Source organism: Phasianus colchicus, chromosome 1 (genome assembly GCF_987193195.1).
Source record: "Phasianus colchicus chromosome 1, bPhaCol1.hap1.1, whole genome shotgun sequence".
In the NCBI taxonomy this organism is placed as follows: Eukaryota; Metazoa; Chordata; class Aves; order Galliformes; family Phasianidae; genus Phasianus; species Phasianus colchicus.
The window spans coordinates 194,032,541-194,049,205 of NC_143436.1; the positions used below are offsets into that span (position 1 = coordinate 194,032,541).

The 16,665-nt window shown below is 48.8% G+C and overlaps 1 protein-coding gene across 1 annotated transcript in view; it reads left to right on the forward strand.

The window, feature by feature from the left end:
* The window catches only part of GAB2 (GRB2 associated binding protein 2), an 89,472-nt gene that overhangs the window by 42,389 nt on the left and 30,418 nt on the right, over positions 1 to 16,665 (forward strand). The window contains exon 2 of the mRNA XM_031595481.2: positions 9,077 to 9,377. Coding sequence (XP_031451341.1) covers positions 9,077 to 9,377 — 301 coding nt within the window. The remainder of the gene's footprint in view (positions 1 to 9,076; positions 9,378 to 16,665) is intronic.

Here is a 16,665-nt window from a genome sequence, read left to right on the forward strand (position 1 = left end):
CGAAGGTATTGTTTTAGATTGACTTGGCGTTGAGACACAAGCAGTGTTTGGAATTTGCGTTCCAGTGGGTCAAAGCATACCTGCAGTGAGTTTTGTGTGTGCAGAAACCAGCGTATGCTCAACGTGGACCTGGGGCAGGATCCGTGGCCAGTGCAGTGTGGGTGTTATTTGGGGCAGATCTCTATCCATGTGGGAGCAATTTGGGGCAGCCCAAACCTAGGAGAAAAGGGATGGAAGCCACTGACAGTCTTGCAGAGCTCTCCTGCTCTCTCTCTCACATTCTCCAATTCCTGCTGCATAGAAAAAAAGACAGTGACGGCTCAGACTGCCCAGAAAGACAGAAAAACTCGGTCCTGATTATCAAAGCCATTTGTTTGTGCTGAGTTCCCATGTCCAGCCCTGCTTGTGTAACAGGCCCTTGTTTCTGCCAACTGGTTCTCATATCCCGCCGGGAAAGCACTTATCAGAGCCTGATACCAAAGTCTCAGGAGGGAAGAAAAATCTCTGAACAGTTTGCTTTTTCTTCCAGTAACCCAAAGCTCAAAAAGCAAAGTAAACTCCTTTCTTGCTGCTTGCATGCTTGTATCGTGTGTGTTAAATCACAGAATCATAGAGTCATTTGAGTTGGAAGGGATCCCTAAAGGTCATCTGGCCAACTCCCCAGCAGTGAACGGGGACACCCACAGCTCCATCAGGTGCTCAGAGCCCCATCCAACCTGACCTTGAGTGTCTCCAGGCTTGGGGCACCCACCACCTCTCTGGGTGACCTGTTCAATGCCATAGGTCTGCCCACAGACAGCTCTTGCTATGGACCATCACTGTAGAGAGCGAGAAAGGAGACAAGACAGATGTTTTAACTGAAGACAAGTTGTCCAGAGACTGCTGTGGGTGTTGGGTCAGCTCTGATTGCTTCCTGAAGAGAAAAGGAGCTGGTGGTAGTCCTGATAGTCATGAAGTTGAGCATGAGCCAGCAGTGTACTGTTGCCATTTAAGAAGGCTAATGTCCTAGACTGCATTAGGCCAGGTATCACCAGGTATCACTGCCACCAAGGAGGGGATTTTTCCCCTCCATTCAGCACTGGTGAGGCCACACTTGGAGTGCTGGGTCCAGTTTTGGGCCTCCAGTGCGTGAGAGGCCTGGGCACACTTGGGAGAGCCTAGCACAGAACCACCTGAATGCTGAAGGACATCCAGGGTTGAGTACAGTCGATGGTGGTGTTTGGATTTTGCAAACCAGGAGAAGCACTAGTCTCTTTGTGCATCATATAAATATAACTGTAGTGTCATAATAATTGTGTGATAACTATAGTATCATACTATGACAAATATAATGCCACATAATAACCCCCTGGAGCATCCTGTCTGTCATCTCAGCCTCTTGTCCATATTAGCCATGTCAGAAGAGGAAGCGAGGTGCAAGCCAGCAAACAAGCTGTGCTCCGATGATGGTGAGGGATGAAGACAATGCAGCTTTGTGCTCAGTTCATTGCTTGCATTTCTGGTGCCCAGCAATCCAACTCAGGGGTGCCACTACCCCACACTCACATCAGCATCAAGTCAGGATGTGGCTGAGAATGATACAGGGGCTTTTGGGGCCAACATTGCCAAAAACAAAGCACCTCAAAGCTAAACATGAAAAATCCCTTTAGCTGCCCTGGCTTCTGGATCAGACCCAGACTAAACAGTTGATGGAGACTCGCTGCATGGCTTTTTGGGGCCCCAGTGATATCACCCAAAGCCTTGCTTTTATAGGCCATGTTCCCTGTCGCCCTTCTGTTTTGCTGCTCTGGTCCCTCTGTGAGGGGTGTGCTGTGGTGGGGGAGAAGAAATTTCGGCTAGGAATAACAGAGAGAAATACAGAGCAGGGCTGAATAGCAGGAAATACTTCCAGATAACAAAAGCAGGGACACTGGAGGCCTTGCACGTGAACCATCTGCAGCCAGCCTCAGGGCAGGAGCTCACTCCTCTGAACCCCTCATTTCCTGCACCTTTCTGCTTGCAAAGGCACCTTCTGCAAAAGGAATTACTAGAAAAGCTTCCTTTCCTTAAGAAGAGCTAAAATATATTCATGCTGCCCTTCGGCACATGAAATTGGTGTTATGGAGGATGAACATAGGACAGGGTGGTGCACAGGCACTGCTCATCAGTCTTCATACAAGTTCAGTACGTATCAATTCCTCCCTGGGAACTGGGTCTAGTTATGGAAAAGTCATTTAGATTTGGAGATAATTCAGGTTGGAAGGGAGCTCGGAATTCTCTGGTCCAAGCTCTCACTCAAAGCAGGGCCAGCTTTGATGTTAAGGCCAAGTCTGGAGGTAAATCATGTTCTCTTGGCTTTGTCCTGGCAGATTTTGAGTATCTCCAAGGATGGACATTTCCCACATCTTGTTTTCTTTTTGAACTACAACTCATTTTGTAGCCTTTTCTATCCATCTATTAGAAATTTTCCATTGAGCCTTGTGCTGTCCCTGTGCATCTCTCAGCACAGTTTGTCTCCCTCTTGTCTGGTAGGAGCACTCCCAGCCCACCCTGGGGTTTCCCTCATGTCCCTCATTCTCAGACAGTCACAGCTTATCTGATAGTGTAAGTACAACCGCAGTATTTGATATTTTGTTTTTCCACCCCATTCCAAACGAGACACTCCAGCATCCCAGCAGAAACACAATCAGTGCCCTCATGTCACCCAGGGAAATCTTTATTTTCCTAAGATCGACAGCACAGCATTGAACTACTGAAATCTTTCCAACCAGAGAACTCCCCTAAAATAAATACCAAGGGAAATGTTTTCCACACTGTGTCACTGTTTTGTTTTTTTTTTTTTCCCTCCGAGTTCACCGAGCACAGCAGCAGGGAGCAAATATGGATGCTATGGTTCTGCAGTTCCCACTGGCATCTCTTTGGGTAGAAGCCATCCCAAGCCATCTTTTGCCTAGGAGCAAGAATGTCTATTGGCAGGAGCTGGCTTTGAAGCCTATGTATTTTTGAATGATCTTTCAAATAGGTTCTAGTTTTGTAAAACCTCCTTAAAGCCTCCAGCCAGCCATGCTTGGTGCAGGAAGGCTTGTGTTGGCCAAGCTGCCTTGGGGTGGGTTTTGCATGTAACAATTTGATGCGTACTGCAAAGGCTAATTATGCCTTCAACAACGGGAGAAACCTCCAGGAGAGAAGGTTTGACAGCCGGAGATACACACCAGGGTGGTTTTTATATTGCTATTAATTCCCTGGTTCCCCAGTGAGCTGAGGAGGAGCTGCCGTGCACCCCGTCAAGGCTCACTGTGCCCTGCAGGCTCGCGCTGCTGCAGCTCGGTGTTATTAACGCTGTCAATCAAGCCTCCCCCAAAGTGATGCCACTAACGAACTCGCCGTGAACTCTGCCGTGGCAGACGCATGATTAGCGGGGATCAGCACGGCGGGGCAGCCTGTCTCATGGGTGTGCAGCTGAGAAAAGGCTCTAGGAAGCAGCAGCGCTCAACTGAGGTCTTCTCCATCCCTTTGAAGGGAGTGAGGAGCAGGCAGCAGGTGAGGAGACAGTGCTCAGAGAGCAGTGGTGTGTGTTTGGAAGGGGTCTCGGAGCTCTCTCACTTGGGGACATGGGGTTGGGTGGCCATGGTAGGGCCCCAAGGTGCTTGATAAGCTGCACAGTTACCTGAGCAGAATCGTGAGTTTTCCTCACTCCCTGCTCTTTCTTGTGAATCTGTCTTCTTCCACAAGATGTATTTATTTCCTCTGAGTTAGCACTAGCATAGGGAAGAGAGAGGTTTTCTTGCATGAATAATCAAACCAGTATCTTTCTGTCCATCAGATGAGATAACAAGCCTGCAGGGACACAGACGAAGACAACATTATAATACAGGTCACCAGCAGGTTATTTTACAGTCCTCCTGTTCTGAGCATCACTCCATGGTGCAGATAGCACAGCTGCAGTAGGCAGCTGTGTCCCTTCTACAGGGACAGATGTCTGGAAAAAGCTCAGCCCCAATTACAATTGGTGCTGTTGCATGTAGCAAAAACAAGAACACCACTGGGCCAGCCAAAACATCCAAAATGATGCAGAAGGCACTGGAGAGTCTCACATCATGTGCTCCTGTGACACCTCCATCTCTATCCCCATTTCCTAGCGGTGATCCTGCCAGGATGCTGGAAGTGGTGGCACTGTGGGCTTCCAATGCACTCTGGAGCATCCCCACTAGCAGCTGGTGGCCATGGGAGCAATGGCAGGAGCTGTTCTGTGCCAAAGACTCTTCTACCTCATAGTGAATCTGGGATACTAGGACATGTTTGCCCCTCTGCTGGTTTTGATGCTTCTAATCGTTCTGTCTCTGATTTTTTCCTGTGTGAAACATTTGCCCAACATCACAGCTCGGTCACTTACCCCACATGCCAGCTTGGATTAAACACTGTGATATGTGTCAGATTACATTTTAGAAGACTTACTTCACACCTGTGGTGTGCTGTGCTGCTGTGGGCGAACATGGCAGAAGGGGGAGAAAGAATAGGGTAGAAAGATTTCCAGGGAGGTATTTCTGTTTTTCCTTTTCCTTTCCTTTTTCCACTTCTCTCCTCTCCTCTCCTCTCCTCTCCTCTCCTCTCCTCTCCTCTCCTCTCCTCTCCTCTCCTCTCCTCTCCTCTCCTCTCCTCTCCTCTCCTCTCCTCTCCTCTCCTCTCCTCTCCTCTCCTCTCCTCTCCTCTCCTTTCCTCTCCTCTCCTCTCCTCTCCCCTCCTCTTCCCTCCTCTCCCCTTCTCTCCCTTTCCCTCTTCCCTCCCCTCTCCTCCCCTCGTCCTGGTAATGAATCAGCCATCTTACTTCTCAGCAGACAGGGAGGATTCACATCATACCATCAGCATTATGGGGATGTTTTTTTTTTTTTTTTAACAAAAATACTTAAAAAGAAGTACTTGCCAAGCATCAAAATATCTGCTAATGATGTTAAGGCCAGCTGCGATTTAAATGGGAAGCAATCTGTTGCAGGCAAAGGACCACACAGCTGAAGACGTATGCCACACAGGTACCGTTTTACAGCTGTGAAACTGTTGGCCTGTTTCCATCGTAAAAGTGTTAAATAAATACAACCTTTGCCTCACACTGTGTGAGGCACGAGCTGGCAGCAGCAGGGACATCAGAACAGCCAGGAGAAAGAAAATAAGGAGAGGAAACAAATTTGGGTGAAGAAGATGTGTGTTGGCCATCATGGCCAACCCATCCCCAATCCCATGTTTTCCAATCATGGTAGGAGAAAAAGGGGACCTCCCTGGAAATATGATTTTGGAGTATGGAGGTTCATATAGACTTGTATCCTCCTCCAGTTTGGCCTAAATCCTCCTGTGATTTAGCCAGGCTTAAGCAGTTCTTTTGCAATCAGCTTATATTAGGTTGTCACCATTGCCACCAGCCTGAATGTGTTATACCATCTTCTCTGCCAAATATTGACCGTGTGGGACTTTCCGTGACTACCAGACAGACGACAGAGATCTAGAGAAGTTGTGGGTCTTGTAACAGAGATAAAAAGGGAAGCTGTGGTAGCATCACTGTCATCTCTTGCAGCACATCCTCCTCTTTTTTCCCTGAAAGTCTAGAATCTAGTTACTGTACTTCGTGTCTTTTTCAGAGCAACTTCTCAACCTTAAGGGATGTCTCAAGGCTTGATTCTAAATGGTTGAAAAGCTGTAAAGCCATGTCTTCATTCACATGGTGGCTCATGTGATTGCACAACTTCATCATTTTCCAGACACCCTTGCTAATTACAGAATCACAGAATGGCCAGGGTTGGAAGGGACCTCAAGGACCATGAATCTCCAACCCCCCTGCCACATGCAAGGCTGCCAACCTCCACATTTAATACTAGACCAGGCTGCCCAGGGCCCCATCCAGTCTGGCCTTGAACACCTCAGGGATGGGGCATCCACAGCCTCTCTGGGCAGCTGTTCCAGCACCTCACCACTCTCTCTGAAAAGAATTTCCCCCTGACATCCAACCTCAATCTCCCCTGCCTCAACTTCAAACCATTTCCCCTTGTCCTGCTGTTATCTACCCTTTCAAAGAGTTGATTCCCCTCCTCTTTGTAGGCTCCCTTTAGGTACTGAAAGGCTGCAATGAGGTCACCCCGCAGCCTTCTTTTCTCCAGGCTGAACAAGCCCAGCTCCCTCAGCCTGTCTTCATAGGGGAGGTGCTCCAGTCCCCTGATCGTCTTCATGGCCCTCCTCTGGACCCTCTCCAACAGCTCCCTGTCCTTCCTGTACTGGGGGCTCCAGACCTGGGCACAGTTCTCCAGATGGGGCCTCACAAGAGCAGAGTAAAAGGGGACAATCACCTCCCTGTCCCTGCTGGCCACCCCTCTTCTGAAGGAGCCCAGGATACCATTTGCTTTCCGAGCTGCAAGGGCACACTGCTGGCTCATATTAAGCTTTTCCTCTATCAAGACCCCCAGGTCCTTCTCTGCAGGGCTGCTCTCAAGGACCTCTCCTTCCAGTCTGTAGGGATGCCTGGGATTCCTCCGGCCCAAGTGCAAAACTCTGCACTTTGCCGTGTTGAACCTCATCAGGTTCACCCGGGCCCACCTTTCTAGCCTCTCGAGGTCCCTCTGAATGGCATCCCATCCTTCAACCGTGTCAACCACACCACTCAGCTTGGTGTCGTCAGCAAACTTGCTGAGGTTGCACTCGATTCCGTCATCGATGTCATTGATAAAGATGTTAAAGAGCACCAGTCCCAAGACAGACCCCTGGGCGACGCCGCTCGTTGCCGGCCTCCACCTGGACATAGAGCCATTGATGACCACCCTCTGTCTGTGGCTGTTCAACCAATTTCTTATCCATCGAGTGGTCCACCCATGAAATCCACATCCCTCCAATTTGATGATAAGGATGTGGGGGGGACCATGTCAAAAGCCTTGCTCAAGTCCAGGTAAATGACATCGGTTGCCTTTCCCTTGTCCACCAGAGACGTCATTCCATCATAGAAGGCAACCAGATTGGTTAAGCATGACCTTCCCCTGGTGAAGCCGTGCTGGCTGTCTTGGATCACACGCTCGTTCCTCATGTGATCAAGCATGTCATCCAGGATGATCTGGATGGGTGCCATTTCTTAGTTCTGTAGGGTGGCAGCAAAGAAATGGTTTTATGTTAATAGGAAGAAGGTGATAGGATGTTTAAGAGCTATAAAAAATGTTCCTAAGATTGATTCCCAATGTTTTGGGTAATCCATTTTGAGGAGATGGAAATGCAAAATCATTGCCGCTGCCTGGCGAAGATGGTTTTGTGTTTATTTTTTTTTTCCCTCCCTCATGGGCACATCTCTGTCATGCATGTATTCTCTTTGTCTTGGAGCAACCATCTCATAGAGAAGTAGTTGAAAATCTCCTGGACAAAAACGAAATCTGCCAGCCCTGTCAGTCCTCTTGCTAAGCAGTTTGCTTCTCTGCTGCATTTGAAAGTCTGTACAGAAGATGCTTTCCTGGCACCAGGAGCCAGTTTGAGAATCAGTGCAAAACTAATTAGCTTACAAATCTCAAAGACACAAACAAAAGCAATCTGGAAGCCTTTTAGAAGTATGATCCAAACAATCACAAAGGTTTCTTTCCCTTATTTCAGCCACCAAAGTCTCCAAAACTGTGGCACCCTGATGCAACTGGACATCTAAGATCTAGCTCATGCCCTGTCACCTGTATGTGAAAACTTATGGGACTACCACCACCTCCTGGGGACCATCATGGAAGTCTTCACACAGTGCTCACCTTTCTGCCTCTCCAGGGTTATTAAAGATGTGGCAGTTGGTTCTTCCTTCTTAGGGACATCGAGTGTTTTTTCATGCCCTGACCTCTCATAATCACATGAACCCAAAACCTGTTGATTAAAAAATAAAATAAAATAGTGTAAATCTCTCAAACAAACATCCAGAGTTGGGGCAGGGTGGTGGGAAAGGAATCCTTTTGCGCATATTGAGAGCATGGGCAATACCCTGCCTCACCCTGCTCATCCACGTGGGCAGTATCCATCCCGTGTTGTTCAGATGCTTTTGTTTCTGGTGAGTCAGATGAACTAAATGCTTTTGTTGAGCTTATGTTGGTGCCCTCTGGTATTTAATAGACAAAACTGATGTTTTATTCAGCAAGAACTCCCATGAAGCAATGCTGGAAAGCATCTGCCTCTCTCCGTTGACTTAGAATCATGGAAGCTTAGATTGGTTTGAGTTGGAAGGGACCTTTAAAGGCCATCTGGTCCAGTTCCCCTGCGATGAACAGGGACGCTCACAGCTCCATCAGGTGCTCAGAGCCTCGTGACTATGAATGTCTCCAGGGACGGGGCACCCACCACCTCTCTTGTCAATACGCACCAGTGCATCACCATTCTTATCGTAGAAAAAGGCATCTTTGTTCAAACCCCAGCACTGGCACTGATAACTGGCATTTGTTTTCCAAGGCTGCTACCCATAGAAATCAATAATAACCTTTTCTTTGCTAAGGAACTTCCTTTGTACCCAGGAGCAGAAGATGTTGAAAAACAAATGAAGCTTGGATTGCCCCCTGGCATTATTCCTGATATTTAAAAAGCCAAACCAGTTTCCCATTGGTTTCATTAGCTTTTCTATCCTGGCATTTAAACAGAGATGGAATTGGCATGCTCAGTATCTGCAGATGCTCCCTATGATTCTCTCAGGGGTTTCTCTGAAGGGCAGGATGCCCAGAGCTCTGTGTCCAAAGCTCCAGGACTCCTCTGAGCTGCTGAAAGGCATTTTGATATTGCAATTGCAGATTATCATCCAGGAGTGAAGGATATTTGGGTCCTGAGAGTGCGGCTGAGCAAGGTCACTGTAAGCCTCAGGATTAACGCTTCTTGAAGTCACTTGTGTTTTAAGCCATAATGATATTTCAGTGCTTAATTCTCTCAGATAACCAGTGAGATTTGGGTACCAAAGTCCTGGGTCTGTACACTACTTATATGGATGCCTCGATCAGTGTTCCAGAGCATCCTGGGGTGGGGAGGTGAAACATCCATCTGTGTCACTCCATCCATGGCAGTGGTTTCCTGGCCCTCATGATGTGAGCAATGGGTTTGACATCCCCTCTCTTCTTGGTTTCAGGCATGGAAGAAGCGCTGGTTTGTCCTGCGCAGCGGTCGGATGAGCGGCGACCCCGACGTCCTGGAGTACTACAAAAATGACCATTCCAAGAAACCCTTGCGTGTGATCAACCTCAATTTCTGCGAGCAAGTGGACGCGGGACTGACCTTCAACAAGAAGGAGCTGCAAGACAGCTACATCTTCGACATCAAGACCAGTGACAGGACCTTCTACCTGGTGGCCGAGACTGAGGACGACATGAACAAGTGGGTTCGCAGCATCTGCCAGATCTGTGGCTTCAACCAGTCTGAGGAGAACACAGGTACCGTGAGAGCCAGGTCCTCAACCAAAGCATGCCCCATCCCATTCTCTCAGCAGGACCCAAATGCTCTTTCATTCAGACCTATAGGAGGAAGGTGAAGGTGCTGCCTTGTGCTAGGGCTAGAGGATCTGGAGTAATCTCTGCATGACTCCACATGTATTTCCCACCTTTGATATCCAAAGCAGAGCAAGTTTTGCCTGTGCAATCTACCTAATTCACTTTTTCCCTATGACTGTAGCTCTCTGAGCCTCTTATGAGAAATTGGTGGGGTTTGGAATAGCTTTTAGCTACAGCCTTTGTCCCCATCCATCACCACATTCCCTTGAAAGTCATGGAAATCAGCAGTGAAAATTCCCTTTGTTCAGCAGTTTCAGTCTCTCATTGGAGAGCATTGATGGGACTGCAGGACCATATCTTTCCTACTGCTTGGGCTGTCCCCATCCCCTGTGTGATGGATGTGCATGCCCTCCCCATCTCCATCCCTATTTCCTCCTGAGAAAAGCTTGGTGGGAAGAGGTAGATATAGGGTAGTCTCCTGGAGCACCAGGACCTATTCTACTCATCATTTTCCACCATCCAAACCCAGCTGTGCTTTGGCAAGCTGCTGCAATCAGTGCCATTGAGCCACCTTCACATCCCCAGCGTGACTGGGGACTTCACCAAGGCTGGACCTCAAAATGGTGCCACCAGCTTCCAGCCCTCCGAGGGCTCCACAGCTTGCTCAGAGGCACTGGGAGGGGTCACATCCAGCACAAGGTTGGGCTGAGTGCCTGGGGTGCAGCATTGTGGTCTTGATGTTCTTGCTATCAGCTGTGGGCATCTTATCTCCACCTTGGTTTTATCTCATCCGGCCCTTTATGTCATCCATGCCTTTACCTCATTGCAGCTCTCCCTGAGGACTCTGGGTTGGAGGAGCTCAGATGAGGCTGTAAAACCAGCCCAGCATGTGCTGCCAAAGGATGTGGCTGCAAGATGCTGTCAGTGGCATGCTGAGTCCTTTCAAACCTCCTTCTGGCATGCACAATAAACCCTCTCTGTGTACATTACTGTTCTATCTCATCTCCAAAGGATCTTCAAAAATCAGCCTTGGAAAACACCTAACCAAAGGGAACTTGGGCTCCATGCTCTGCTTTTATGTAGCAAGCTCCCCTTAGCAACATCCAGCTTGAGTCTGTTTTGGTCCAGTGCAGAGCAGCTGCAATCTGCGTGAGCTGAAACCCTGCCAAGATCTCGTCAGGCAGGACAGCAAACAAAGCATCACAACAGCACGCATGCAATCTTCCCTGACTGACGCATTAGAGGGGACGTCACCTTGGCAATGGGTGTACAAGTGGCAGAAAGGATCCTCGATAACGCCACGAGCGTAATCTGGCAGGGAAAGGTCAGGCTAAATAAATTGCATCCCGTTACGATGTCAGCGACGCGGCCTATTGAGAGCTGTTTGGTTGCAGGATTTTCCATTTTCATCGAATCGCAGAATCCTATGAGTTGGAAGGGACCTTCAAAAAGGCCATCTGGTCCAACTCCCCTGCAATGAACAGGGACACCCACAGCTTCATCAGAGCTAATCCATGGGTGTCCCCAGGGATGGGGCACCACCACCTCTCTGGGCAGCCTGTGCCAATGCTTCTCTACCCTTACGGTAAAAGATGTCTTCCTTACATCCAATCCAAATCTCCTCTCTTTTAGTTTGAGTTTTGCATGCATGCAGCTAGGGGAACTTGTTTTCTTCCCATTTAGTAAAACGAGCTTCCATGTGGGGACAGTGGGATCGATACTGGACTTCACTGAAATATAAACCTGAGCATCAAAAGGAAAAACAATCTCATGCCTTCAAGTGCATCTGTCCCAAAGGGAACATAGGATTTTTCAGGCTGCAGAGATGCAAGCGATGTTCCCCACAGGACCACGGAGTGACATCAGCAAATGAGAAACAAAACTCCTTATTTGTAACTAAATCACAGCTTGTTAGTGCTGGAGGGAAAGTACCCACTTGAAACAGTACCCAGCTGCCAAAGAGCAATTTTCTGAGTCAGCTGTGAAAAAGCCTGCGACAGGAATGCAGCAGATGTGGCCAGATGCTATGGAAAGAGAGAGCATGAATTATGCAGGGCTGGTGCTTTGCTTTGGTGCTCGCAGGAATGGTGACCTCTGCAAGATGCTTTTTGTTCACTGTTCCTGCTAAGCAATGTGAAAACACCATTTCTGTGATTGTCACAGAGTGGCTGAGGCTGAAGTCACCTCAGGGTCCTTCCATACCTCAGAGCAGGGTGCCCAGCACCACATCCAGGACTTCTGGAGCTCCCCCAGGAGCAGCCCCCAGCCCCTCTCTGCTCACTGCACACAGCAGTGCAGCCTGGTGTCCTAAGGGTCCTCCTGGGCTCCAGGCTTTGCCCAGGGCCTCTGGGCAGCACTGATCACCCCATTGCAGCACGGTGTTAAAAGTCAGTGATTGGATGCACAAAAAGCAGCAGGAAAAGATAAACATCATAGGCAGTAGTAGCTCTGTGCTAATTGTAGCAATTAATTACCTCCACCCACTTCTCCCAACAGTCAGGCAGTGTGGTGTAATGAGATCAGAAACCATTGGTGAAGCTTCCCATGCACATCTGCTTTTTCTCATTCCTGGGGGATGCGGGGTGCTCACTGCTTTATGCCAACCCCACAGCCTGGATCTGGCCTCAAAACCAGGTGGCTCCTGGCTGCGTTCATAGAATGGTTTGAGTTGGAAGGGACATTTAAAGGCCATCTGGTTCCAACTCACCTGCAAAGAACAGGGGCACCCTCAGCTCCATCAGTGCTCAGAGCCCATCCAGCCTGACCTTGGGTGTCTCCAGGGATGGTGCACCCACTACCTCTCTGGGCAACCTATGCCAGTGCCTCCAACTGTTAGTGTAAAAAACTTCTTCCTTACATCCAGTCTAAATTTCCCCTCTTTTGGTATGAAACCATTTCCCCTTGTCCTGTCACAACAGACCCTGCTAAAGAGTCTGTCCCCTTTTTTATTACAGCCCCCATTCAGGTACTGAAAAGCTGTTATCAGGTCTCTTCCCAGCCAGGAGAGCACTACCTCACCAGCAAAGGTGCTTGCTTGGAGGGACACCCCATGCTACAGGGTACCTCCATTGCTTTTAGCACAGCCACTGAGCAAATGAAACCTGAAAGAGCCTACAGGCAGCAAGGCTGGGTGCATACTACCTTGCAAGGATTGCAAGAAAAAAAGGCAAAACACCTTTGCAAGAAAACAAAGAAAAATAGGCCAAAGAGCCCTTTGTTGCTTCCTTCTGCCAGCAGCTCAACAGGAGATAGTAAATTTTCTGTCGCTTGGTTTTTACATTAGTCAGTCGTGTCCTGTCTAGACTAGGAGGCTCTGAGGATTAAGGCACGGATGGAGTCTAGCGTGGTGCTGCTGTCAGTGACCGCCAGCTGTGCTCCACATCTGGCTCATCAAAAGGAGCTCGTTTCAGCCTCAGGGACTTACACGGCTGCCCTGGTATCACCGGTGAGTGCCCCAGCCTGGAAATAGCTGTGTAACAGTGAGAACGTTTACTAGAAGAGGGGAAATTAAATTAGATCTGAGTTGTTTACCCAGACGGAGCACAGCTCTTTGTTTCTGCTAACACCTATTTACTTAGGTAGCTAATTACTGCTTTGAACAAGAGGAGCCTTGCAAGGAGGGACGAGGGTGCAACAGCTCTGCCTTTAATCCAAACTGTGATGCTTCCTCCATCTGGAGACAAAAGGCAAAAAGTCGCTGAGGGTGTGCTTGCTTTTATCAAGTTTTAATCCATTCTGGGTGGGAATGTGGCTAGTGGTTTGCAGTGTGTATGTGCTTAACACACCCAAGGTGCAACACAGAGGAAGGCATCAGCTTTGCTCTGTTGACCCTTGTTTGAGGGAATATTTCTCATTATCACACAGCTGTTGGGTTCCCAGGGCCCCTCTGCTGGGTGCTGTGCCCAGAGCCTGACTCTGTGGCCACGACGCTGAGTTTCCAACCATCTGCATTTTCCCTGCCCTAGTGGGCAGGCAGCCAGGTCTGTGCTGCAAACTGTATTTTCTCATACGCTTTGCTTGGTGGGGGAAGAAAAAAGAGAAAAAAATATATATCTCTTATAACAATCCTGCTAAACTTATCTCATGTGCCTTTAACTCCTTCTGGAGCTGATGCTTCAGCCAAAATCCTGACGTCTGCTATTTCTGATAGGACTGAGAGGTGCAGCTACGTGTGTAATTTAATTTCTCATGGACCAGTGACCATCCTTTCAGGGGACCCGTGCCCAGGTTACTTATTTCAGGTGGGTCGGTACCATCCTGTTTCTTCCCCCATCCATCTCTCTGCTCCTTTTCTTCTACCATAGGATGCGAGCTCTCTCTCTGGGCATTGACTCATGGGCACCAAGTAAACCCTGGGTGGGTTTTCATGTTTTATGAAAACGGATTTGCCTGTGTGCAAGAAGTTTTTCCCCACAGCAGAGGGAGGGAAGGCAGTATGTGCCTCTGTTTCAGTCTGCTTTGCACAGTTGGTGTCTCAGCTCAGCTATGATGTCTCACCCCAATGCTCAAGGCTTCCCAAGTGCTCATACTACGGCTTTGCCCTAATGAACAGCAACCCAATCTCAGCCAGGCTTTTCAGGCCACAGTGAAAAATCAAAGAGAAGGAGCAGTGATGCATTAGTGGATGAGTAAACGTCGCTGCTCTGAGCTGAAGGCTGAGGGTGAGCGGAGCGTGGGAAAGGGCCGGCGCTGGCTCCTGCCCATGGGCTGTGCTTGGCAGCAGTGGCCTCTCCCACCCAGCCTGGGCACACATGTCCCCAGCCAAAAGAGAGTCATCAAGTGCTTTTTTTTTTTTTTTAAATATCATCTGGGACCTCATTTCTTTTATTTCTTCTTTATGAATTCAACGAGGTGCTCCCAGGGTCTGGTTCCCTCCTTGCTTCATCTCTGAAGCACGGCACTGATGCATTGCATCCTGGCTGGGATCAATCCTCAGCGCTCCCCGGGCTTTTACCATCTCACGAAATGCCAGCCAGGGCCCAGCATTAATGTTTAATGAGGAGCTGAGTCTCTCTGCCTGCAGAGGCTGCAGGGCTGATGGTTTCCCAGCTGGAAAGAGCGGACTCTCCTTCCACTTTCAACTCAGCTTACTCCCAACCCTGCCTGTAAGGCATGGGCTGCCTGTAGTCTGTGCTGCTCAGTCCATGTGCTGCTCTTGCTCCCTCCTCACTTCTTCCCCCAGTATGCTTTGGTCCCAGTATCAAGCCAGCATTGCCTCTCACTCTGCTGATCCCCTGCAGCCAGGTTTATGTGAGTGTTTGTTGAGGTGAAGGGTTAAAACAACACACAAAGGTACTCCCCCCAAATTCTTTCTAGTGAATAGGAGCTGCCCGAAAGCTCAGCAAAGAGGCTACAGATAAGACCAGAGAAAAAACATAGATTTACGTGCCACCCACCACCCAAAACCAACACCAGATCATTGGTGTTCACCATTCTTGCATGTAGGAGCAGGGTACCAGGGAACCTAAGCAAAGCAGCAAGCCCAGGGCAGCCCCCACTTTCCACTGCCTCCACCTCTGTCATGGCCAGGAGGAATGAGACCAAAGGGGAAGCACTAATGACCAGGTACTTCCTTGCTATTGTGCCTGGCACACGCCTCCTTCCTTCCCTGCTCGCACCCTAGATGAACAGTGAGCCGTGCTGGGAAGCATGCTGATGTCTGAGAAATGGGAGAAAGGAGGGTGGTGTAGGCATGTCCTTGCGTCTCTGAAAGCACCCAAGCCCCATGTGCAGTATTTTGGGATCTCTCACTCTTGCTGAGTCCTACACCCTCCAACTGGGTCAGGAGGACTTGATGCTTCAGCTCCTTTCAACTCAAGTTGATTTGCCTTGGGTTCATCTTAATAACCATAGCTGGCCATCGTCTTTACCTAGAGGCCAATCTGTGTCCCAGCAGATGGCATAGTACTCTGTGGCAAGAAGTTAGAAGGTTATAATGGAATCATAGAATCATTAAGGTTGGAAAAGGCCACTAAGATCATCTCGTCCAACCATCGACCCATCAGTGGTTGGGCTGAGCTTGAACCATGATGGGTATGAGGCAGACTTGTCTTAGTTCATTTCATGTATCCAAACTAACCATGTCTTGTTAACTCACCCAAAGACCTAATACACCCTACCCCATTCAAGATTTGGAGGTTGCCTGCACTAGGACAGCAATATGGAGTTCCTCTTTGAGCCCCTTCCTTTCACCCTATGGTTGTCACCTTGCAGCAATCCCTATAAATTCAGCACTTCCTCAGTGTTCTCATCAGTACTTTCTGCACTCAGCATCACGGAGCTCTTCTTTTTAAAACACAGTAATTCACATCTAGACTGACTGGTTGCACATCTCAGGGTTGTTTGGATCAGTCCCACTTGTCCTTCTCTAACATGGGTGAAGAATTCCTAACAAAGGAAACTTCTGTGGCTGCAGATTTTGCTTTGGGAGAACAAGTGCAGATGTCACATCTCAGCCTGATCAAGGCCTGATCCAGTCTAGGTAGTATGGATAGGGAGATCCAGAGGCCTCAACTCAGTTTGCTTCAGGCTGATGATTGAGCACCACGTGCATGTGAATGCCTCCTTGTATGACTCCCAGTCCATCCCTTAGTCATCCTGCCTCTTTAAATTTGCTCCAAACTTCCCTGACCCTGGCTTTCCTGAGCTGAAAACAGCAAGTTATTTTAAGATCCGACACTGTTCAGCTTTTATTTCAGTGTAAACAATACCAGAGATGGAGTGGTCTTGGCACAAAGGAGCAGCTTGAGAGCAGTTAAGTGCCTGCTGGCTTTCCCCCCTCCTTTTTCCCTCTTTCCCTTTGGAGATGAGCTAGCTCAGGTGCTAACGAGTCTGCTAAAGAGCAGACAGCCACTGACAACCAAGGAATTTGCTTCCTAGAAGAAAGAAGCAGGGAGAGACCGTTTCTGATCCCTACCAACCCATCGAGGGCTCCTTGCTGTGCTTTACCTCGTGTGTTGGCTCCCCACTGGAACTGGTGCTGCTGTCAGACTCGTGGTTCAAATAGGCCCACTTCTGGGGAGAAGGTAGAAAAAGTCTGAAGTGGGGTGAATATTTGTGCCCTAAAAGTGTTTGTTTCTTTCCTGTGACTGTCCAGGAAAGCAGCACTGCTGAACTCAGGTGGAGACTTTACCTTATGACTCCTAAAATGATGCTGAGATGAATCCGATCCATCTCAGAGCTGCTGCCAAGACCTTTGAGATGTTTGGCTTTTCAGGTTTTTTCATCTGAC